At 37.8% G+C, this 8,980-nt stretch overlaps 1 protein-coding gene across 1 annotated transcript; it reads left to right on the top strand.

Annotated features, from left to right (window-relative positions):
- Window positions 1-1,378: 1,378 nt before the first annotated feature.
- Window positions 1,379-3,316, top strand: LOC139936492 (uncharacterized). The gene has a single exon (XM_071931324.1). It carries the CDS (start codon window positions 1,379-1,381, stop codon window positions 3,314-3,316), a length of 1,938 nt encoding a protein of 645 aa, XP_071787425.1.
- The last annotated feature ends 5,664 nt before the right edge of the window (window positions 3,317-8,980 follow it).

The raw sequence follows: 8,980 nt of genomic DNA on the forward strand, positions 1-8,980 counted from the left end.
CACAAATAACGACGCGTGTATCTATACGAGGATGTTTGATTATACCCTGTATGGCTCAAAACTTAAATTAATATCCGTATGAAAACTAATTGAATTGGTGTTGAGATGGATACACACACTTTGTCGTTTTACCGGTGGAAGCTTAATGGGATTGTTTGTTTGGTTGTTTGTTTGTTTGTTTGTTTGTCTACGAGTGTAGATTGTATTAAGCAAATGAGAATAGAAAATTATCTGTTCGTATTGCAATCTGTTTAATTAACCAAAACATGATTATGCAAAACAAACTACCTGAGCATTCGATTCTTCCTCGAAGGCTACCTCGGTTGCACCAACACTTTGGGGCTCGTATTGTTTAAAATTAGTGTAGATCACTCGTGTTGTCATTAATTAAAGTTTCAAATTGTTTGATGTTACTACTATTGCGTCGGTTTGTGGATGCAAATTAAGATTGCTACAGCACCTTTTATTCGTGTGTTATTATAATTATTAGATAGGCCCAAGTATATTACAGTATTATTTATTTGACATTTTCCAACACAATATTAAACTATATTGAATATGTTACTATTAGACCTACTCTATTAATATATGTATACTGTATTTAAACCTAAAATAAGAGGGTGTACATTTAAAACTAAAATGATAGTTTGTAGGGGTATTCTCGTAGAACATTTTTAGAAACCCAGGATGGAATCAACACGGGGCAATTTGATTATCTTAGTCCGGTCGCTACCTACGTATAATTGGGCCTTCCGCTCGGGTCTTTGTTGGTCGGTCCGACAACTGAGGGCAAGTTCGAACACGATGAAAACGTAGCAGACGACAACAGACGTACTGGACTCGTACACTCTTGGTCGAGGGGTGTTATTTACGCTAGTTCTTTGGGTCGAAAAATATAAGATTCATACACGATCTTATAAAATAAAAAAAAGATTTAAAAAAAATTCTTAAAACTCAACAATGTATCGTCTTACTGTGATGTCTTACCCTTTGACCTCCCCGCTTGCTGCCTGTGCTGGTAAAAAGAAGAAAGAAAAAAAAAGGGGGGGGGGTCTTCATCACACCCCTTTACACAGGCATCCTACATACAACGACCCACCCGAGCCATGATCCACCTCTCAAAAACGGGGTCATAATATACGCCTCTCATACTACTGGCGCTTCTCTCGAATGATTAAATAATTTATACAGGTTAAGAAAATGTTACATAATAAATAAATGCAATAAAAATAATAGTGGGTACCTAATGTAAGAACTTACCCAGTTATTGTGCTGCCACCTAGCGTCCAAAAGTCTCCATCATTGTTTACTCCCTGATTGTAAAACGAACACGTCATTGTTTTATTTCATCAGGTAACAGGAGCCCATTCTCATCAAGATGGCCGAAGCTGCTTTACAAACTGAGACCACTTGCAAGATTAGACATGTACACATCGAATGCCCAATCTGCCTGAGTCGGTTCACCGATCCGAAAATCCTGGACTGTCTTCACAGCTTCTGCTTAAAATGTCTTCAGAAACTAATAGACAAACAGGATCCGAAGACGGATTTTATTATTTGCCCAATGTGTAAAAAGGAAACATCAATCCCAGATGGGGGATTGTCAGATCTTCTTAGCTGCTTTTTCTTGAGCTCGCTTATCGATGACGTCATTAATCTTGAAGGTCAGAAGGAGGACATTAATCCTGTCTCTACTTGCGAAGGTTGCGACGAAGGTATTGAAGCCGTCTCACGGTGTGTTGACTGTGATGCGAATTATTGCAAGACATGTCTGGAAAACCATGCGAAGCTTAAAGTCATCAGACATCATGAAATCGTTAATGCGGTCGGCTCATCAAATGAGCGACCCAAAGACAAAGACAAAACTGAAACACAAAAGTGCCGGAAACACACTGACCAGGAACTGTGCTTCTATTGCGACACGTGTGAATTACTTGTGTGTCTCAAATGTGCGGTGTTCGATCACCGAGCGTCCAACCACAATCTCTCTGAAATCAATGATTCCATTCGATCTTATCGTCGGGCTGTTGATGAAGCCTTGCAGAAGTTTGATGAGTGTCGCAAGCAATTCAAAAAAGTGGACGACTCTATCAAACACTCACAGCAGAGTTTACAGCTCATGGTCGACCGGGCTCTTCGAGATATTGTGGCTAAGGAGGAAGAGGAAATCACTAAGATAAGAAACGCATCTCACCTCCTTCAAGAAACAGTCACCCGAATCGGTCAAGAAAGAGGTGAGGGATTTGAGAGCATACAGAGCAGCAATCACGATAAGATGAGCCGTGCAGAGCAGATCGTAGCTTCAGTCAATGACTTAATGCAACATGCTGATAACTTTGAGCTGCTGGACCTCAAGCCAAAAGTTATGCACAACTTAGACTTCCACAAAGAGCTTCAGTTTCAAACAGTGCAGCATAGCAAGTCATTCATCGGGTTCAAAGGTCATGGTATCGTCACTGATGCAGATCTCGGTGAAATACTAGAGAAAGAGAAGTGGGAGGTTAAGACAGAGTTTGGTAAATATGGGGAAGGTGATGGGGAGTTCAAGTCTGCCGTGGACGTTGCTTGTTTTAGCAATGGTGACATTGTCGTTACTGATTCAACACGGTGTCTATTATCCACATTTACATCAAAGGGTACTTACAAATCTACAGGTGTTCAAAGTGGAACAGGCAGGGACGGTAAACTTAAACAACCTTTTAATGTCGCCGTGACCTCTGATGACCTGCTTCTGGTTACAGATGGACAGGATGTAAAGGTTTATGATAGAGAACTGAGATACATTCGTCAGTTCAGACCCTCACAGAATCAAGTCGAGGGGCAGTCAGAGAGTCTACTTCGTGGTATTGCTGTGGACAACAAAGATCGTATTGCAGTGGCTGACAGTAAGAGTAAGGTCATATCTCTCCATAATATGGATGGATCCATCAATTCCACAATACATCATGACGATATTAGTAGCTTCTGCTTTCTATCTGTAAGTAGCAAGGAGCGTCTGATTTTTACAAACTACCAGAAGATGAAACTAGTTTGTGTGGATTTCATGGGAAACGAGGTGTTCAATATCAGCACCTCCATTTCCGGCAAACCTTTAAGACCGTTTGGTGTTTGCTGCGACGATGCTGGAGACATCTATGTGTCTGTTTATTGCGGTGGCTTAGTGGGAACCAATGAGATACATCATTACGATGCATCAGGTGAGCACATCGGCTGTGTAGCTCGTGGCTTACAGGATCCGTTAGGCATAACGTTAACTCCTACCAATTACCTCATCGTGGCTGATACGCACTCGGTCAAGGTCTTGCATCGTTTGTAAACAGTCGATGGCGTCATGGTCGAAAATGATACAATAATGTGGATGACAGTTGGAGAAAAAAAAACATCCAACAAGAACCAAGGCACTCTCATCAAGAATATGAATAATCTGTCATTCCAGCAAATCCACAGTCAACTATTATTCTAAACGTATAGTTAATTAATGAAAAAATTGTTCGACTTTCGCTTTACTTTGAGTCACTTATGATTTAATCTCCTCTAGGCTGGTTTACCAACGTAAAAGGTGGTATGATGTAAAATCATAACACTTTTTATGAGGTACATCACAGCCAGAGACCGGTCAGAGGAAACTCTAAGCTTCATGTTCAATTATATCCAGCTAGGAAAAAATAACAAATGTGGTTTTAAGAGTCAGTTCAGGTAAATAATTGACATAGTTGCTCACGGTCAAAAAATGATTTTTTTTTTATACTTTGTGGTTGGAAGGGCCTTGGGGTGCAAGTAAACAAAATTGCATTTTCAATTCCATATATAGCCCGTTGCCATGGTTACGGCTCATTTTTTTGGGGGGGCCATTTTAGGCCGATTTTGGGGTCTGAAAAACTGGATTTTAGCTCATATTTACAACTCCACCCCACCAAAATGCAAAATTATTTCAAAAAACCTTTTATATCACTACAAAGTATCATCCTTGGCCTTCCTTGAGACAAAAAAAATATTGCTTTAAATATCACCCTTGTGCTATTTTTGCATCATGCATTACAGTATGTTTTTAGAACTTGCAAAATCGATATTTTTACCCTATTTTTGGACCCCAAAATGTCAACTTGCCAGGGGTCTCAGAAAATTCTCCTTTCGGCTGTGATTAGGGCAAACATTGGTCTTTCCATATCTGGTGTCAAAAACTTGGGCAATTGTATCATGTTGTGACAGTACTGCCTCAAAACTAGACTTTTTTCCCAAAAACGTGAAAAATGCCTTTTTAAGGGTCTTTTCACATAGTATCGATAAACGTGTCCACGGTAAAAAATAAGGAACATTTTTGTTATACTTTGTGGATGGTAGGGACCTGGGGTCCAAATAAACAGCGTTTACATTTCAAATAATAATATAACACGTTGCCATGGTAACAGTTTATTTGTTTTTAGGCCACTTTAGGCCGATTTGGGGGTCTGAAAAACTGTGTTTTAGTTAATATTTACAACTCCACCCACCCCACCAAAAAACAAGCATATTTATGAAACCTTTTCCATCACTATAAATTATCATCCTTGGCTTTACTTGAGACAAAAAACTATTGCTATAAATTTCACCCTTGTGGTGTTTTAAGATCGTGCATTATAGTATGTTTTTAGAACTTGCAAAATCAACAGTTTTACCATATTTTTTGCACTCAAAATTTCGTTTTTGCAGGGGTCTCAGAATATTTTCCTTTCGGTTTTGATCAGAGCCAAAACTTGTATTTTTATTTCTTTTAAGAAAAACCCGGGCAATTGCATCCTGATGCAACAGAACTGTTTCAAAAATAAACCCTTTTCCCCGAAAACATAGAGAAATGCATTTTGAAATATTTGCTTCATTTTGAATTTATAACATTAAGAAGTTAGTAATAATTCCATCAATCTGGCAGCTTTTCATAAGCACTCTGTAGGCTTAGTGCATTACCAAACATTGATCAGGACTTTCTAATGACCTAAATCTTAGAATTTGCCCCGGCCCCACCCCGGCCCCGGCCCAATCATATTTATTGACATTGCATAAAGAAATAAAAAAGTTTTGTGAACAGCGCCTCTTTTTTGAAAGTCACATTTTTTAATTTCCCTTGCACATCAAGAAAGTTTGTACTGTCTTAATTTATTATTGGTCCTCAGAATATTTCCCCTTTGGTTGTGATTGGGCTATCATTATGGTTTGCATGTCTGCTGGGGAGAAACACTTTGGTTTATTGTATTCTATTGTGACACTTCTGCCTCAAACATGGTAATTTTTCCAAAAACAATAAAAATGCATTTTGAAGTTATCCCTTAGTTTGAATTGATAAAAAACAAAAACGAGCATGCTTGTTAAAAAAATATGGCACTGTTTCCATGTTCTTTAAGTAACATATAAAAAGTTTATAACCATGCTTTGCCACTGAGAGTTCTTGTTTTGTCATGACTACTTTACCTAGTTGTACAGGTATGATTCACATTGCAAGAAGAGAAGTAGTGCGATGAGCATTCTTTACTATTCTTGTCTATACATTTGTACATGGCCTTTTAACAGTCTTCTTGGTCCCCTGCCCGCTACCAAACTAAACATTTTCATCCCTATCAGAACAAAGAGGCTCTAAAAGTGAGTAAGTACTGTGTCCAAATTCAACTGCTTTGGCCTTCTGTAAGCAGTTCCCCCAACGATGGTGGGGTTCCTTTCAATTGTACTGTTGCAAACAATAAAAGAGTTCAGCAGGTAATGTTTGACAATGTTTTTGTTGATCGTTCTCAGAGACATATATGCTAATTATGAACTAGTAAGATAGTGAATGGAAAAAATAATCAAACTAGCCCGAATAAACTTTTGTCACTGCAAATGCATCTTACTTATTTATGTTGAGCAGGTGCAAGTATTTACAACTTCTATCCGTGTTGTTTCATTAAAGGAACACACGTTGCCTTGGATCGGTCGAGTTGGTCTTTGAAAAGTGTTTGTAAACGTTTATTACAAAATGCATATGATTAGAAAGATATTTTAAAAGTAGAATATAATGATCCAGACAAGTATCACTCAAAAACATCTTTCTAGCCATGCATTTTATAACAAGCGGTTACAAACGCATTTCAAAGACCAACTTGACCAATCCCTGGCAACGTGTTCCTTTTAAATGATCTCTTACGCTCGTCATGCAAATCGTTAGTATCATTGTTTTTAATAAGATCTTGGCAAATTTTTCCAACACTTTTAAGCAGGCTTTTTAATTTCCCGCATTTGTGTTGGACATGATTGGATGCTCCAAACCATCTGCCTCAAGCACAGAAACTACATTGTTTATGATCTCTATCTCTATGAAAAGTTTTACATTTGGTAGCAGGCAGGGACCAAGGTGAGTAGGCCCTGTATTAAAGACAACCAGTAAAGAATGCTCATCGCACTCTACTTGCAATGGGAATCATACCTGTACAATAGGTAAAGTAGCCAAATCAAGAACTCTCAGTTTCAAAGCATTGGTTATGGTTTGGTTGGATACCGTTATATACAAACTTTGTATTCATTACTCAAAGGGCATGGAAACAGTGCCAGATTTTTCACAAGCATGCATTGCTTTTGGAAAAATTACTATACTTAAGGCATGATCAGTCACAACAGGATACAATAAACACAGTGTTTCTACCCAGAAGACATGAAAATACCAATAACAACCGAAAGGGAACACTTTCACAAAAAGAGGCGCTATTCACAAAACATTGTTTTATGCAATGTCAAGAAATATGATTGGGGCTGGGCCTGGCAAGATCTAAAATTAAGGTCATCAATCGTTCCTGATCAATGTTGGGTAATCCACTAAGCCTATAGAGTGCTTAGGAAAAGCTGCAAGATTGATAGAATTATTACTTTTGAATGTTCGAAATTCAGTATGAAGAAAAAACAAATTCAAAGTGTATTTTTCTGTTTGGGGAAAAAAGTCTATTTTTGAGACAGTACTGTTAACATCAGGATACACTTGCCCAAGTTTTTCTACTAGAAAAAAAGACAAATTTTGGACCTGATCAAAACCGAAAGGAAAATACTCTGAGACCCCTGAAAAAAATGACATTTTGAGGGCCAAAATATGGTAAAAATGTTGATTTTGCAAGTTCTAAAAACATATTCTAACGCATGTTCTAAAAATAGCAAAAGGGTGAATTTTATAGCAATATTTTCTTGTCCCAAGTAAAGCCAAGGATGATACTTTGTAGTGATGGAAAAGGTTTTATGAAATATTTTTGATTTTGGTGGGGTGGAGTTGTAAATATTAACTAAAAAACAGTTTTTTCAGACCCCCAAATCGGCCTAAAGTGGCCTAAAAACAAATAAACTGTTACCATGGCAACGTGTTATATTATGATTTGAAATGTAAACGCTGTTTATTTGGACCCCAGGTCCCTACCATCCACAAAGTATAACAAAAATGTTCCTTATTTTTTACCGTGGACACGTATGTCGATATATGTGAAAAGACCCTTAAAATGGCATTTTTCACGTTTTGGGGAAAAAAGTCTAGTTTTGAGGCAGTACTGTCACAACAGGATACAATTGCCCAAGTTTTTGACACCAGATATGGAAAGACCAATGTTTGCCCTAATCACAGCCGAAAGGAGAATTTTCTGAGACCCCTGGCAAGTTGACATTTTGGGGTCCAAAAATAGGGTAAAAATGTCGATTTTGCAAGTTATAAAAACATACTGTAATGCATGATGCAAAAATAGCACAAGGGTGATATTTAAAGCAATAAATTTTGCATTTTGGTGGGGTGGAGTTGTAAATATGAGCTAAAAACCAGTTTTTCAGACCTCAAAATCGGCCTAAAATGGCAACAACAAAAAAATGAGCTGTAACCATGGCAACGGGCTATATATGGAATTAAAAATGCAATTTTGTTTACTTGCACCCCAAGGCCCTCCCACCCACAAAGTATAAAAAAAAATTCATTTTTTGACCGTGAGCAACTATGTCAATTATTTACCTGAACTGACTCTTAAGACTCCATGTTCTTGCATTTCATCAGCAACCACCTAGATAACAAAGAAAGTAGAGCTATGCGTAGTGGTTAATGATTAGCAGCTCGTATGTAACATGTAAATACCGTACTATGAGAAGAATGTAGAGCTATGCGTAGTGGTTAATGATTAACAGCTCTCATGTAACATGTAAATACCGTACTATGAGAAAAATGTAGAGCTATGCGTAGTGGTTAATGATTAGCAGCTCTCATGTAACATGTAAATACCGTACTATGAGAAGAATGTAGAGCTATGCGTAGTGGTTAATGATTAACAGCTCTCATGTAACATGTAAATACCGTACTATTAGAAGAATGTAGAGCTATGCGTAGTGGTTAATGATTAGCAGCTCTCATGTAACATGTAAATACCGTACTATGAGAAGAATGTAGAGCTATGCGTAGTGGTTAATGATTAACAGCTCTCATGTAACATGTAAATACCGTACTATTAGAAGAATGTAGAGCTATGCGTAGTGGTTAATGATTAGCAGCTCTCATGTAACATGTAAATACCGTACTATGAGAAGAATGTAGAGCTATGCGTAGTGGTTAATGGTTAGCAGCTCTCATGTAACATGTAAATACCGTACTATGAGAAGAATGTAGAGCTATGCGTAGTGGTTAATGGTTAGCAGCTCTCATGTAACATGTAAATACCGTACTATGAGAAGAATGTAGAGCTATGCGTAGTGGTTAATGTTTAGTAGCTCTCATGTAACATGTAAATACCGTACTCTGAGAAGAATGTAGAGCTATGCGTAGTGGTTAATGATTAGCAGCTCGTATGTAACATGTTAATACCGTACTATGAGAAGGCAACGGCTCCGGTATAAGAACCGTAATTTCATTTTTTTTTTTTAATTATGTAAAGTTATAAGAGTTGTTAAATTTACATCGGGGAATTTAACATCCCTTATATCGTCGCGGTACCCGCTGCCAAAACATAGGTTTCGAACTGCCTCTAGC

This window comes from Asterias amurensis, chromosome 4 (genome assembly GCF_032118995.1).
Source record: "Asterias amurensis chromosome 4, ASM3211899v1".
Lineage (NCBI taxonomy): Eukaryota > Metazoa > Echinodermata > Asteroidea > Forcipulatida > Asteriidae > Asterias > Asterias amurensis.

What these genes read in the sequence shown, in the direction of transcription:
- LOC139936492 (XM_071931324.1), top strand. Translation starts at nt 1,379, where the DNA reads ATGGCCGAAGCTGCTTTACAAACTGAGACCACTTGCAAGATTAGACAT.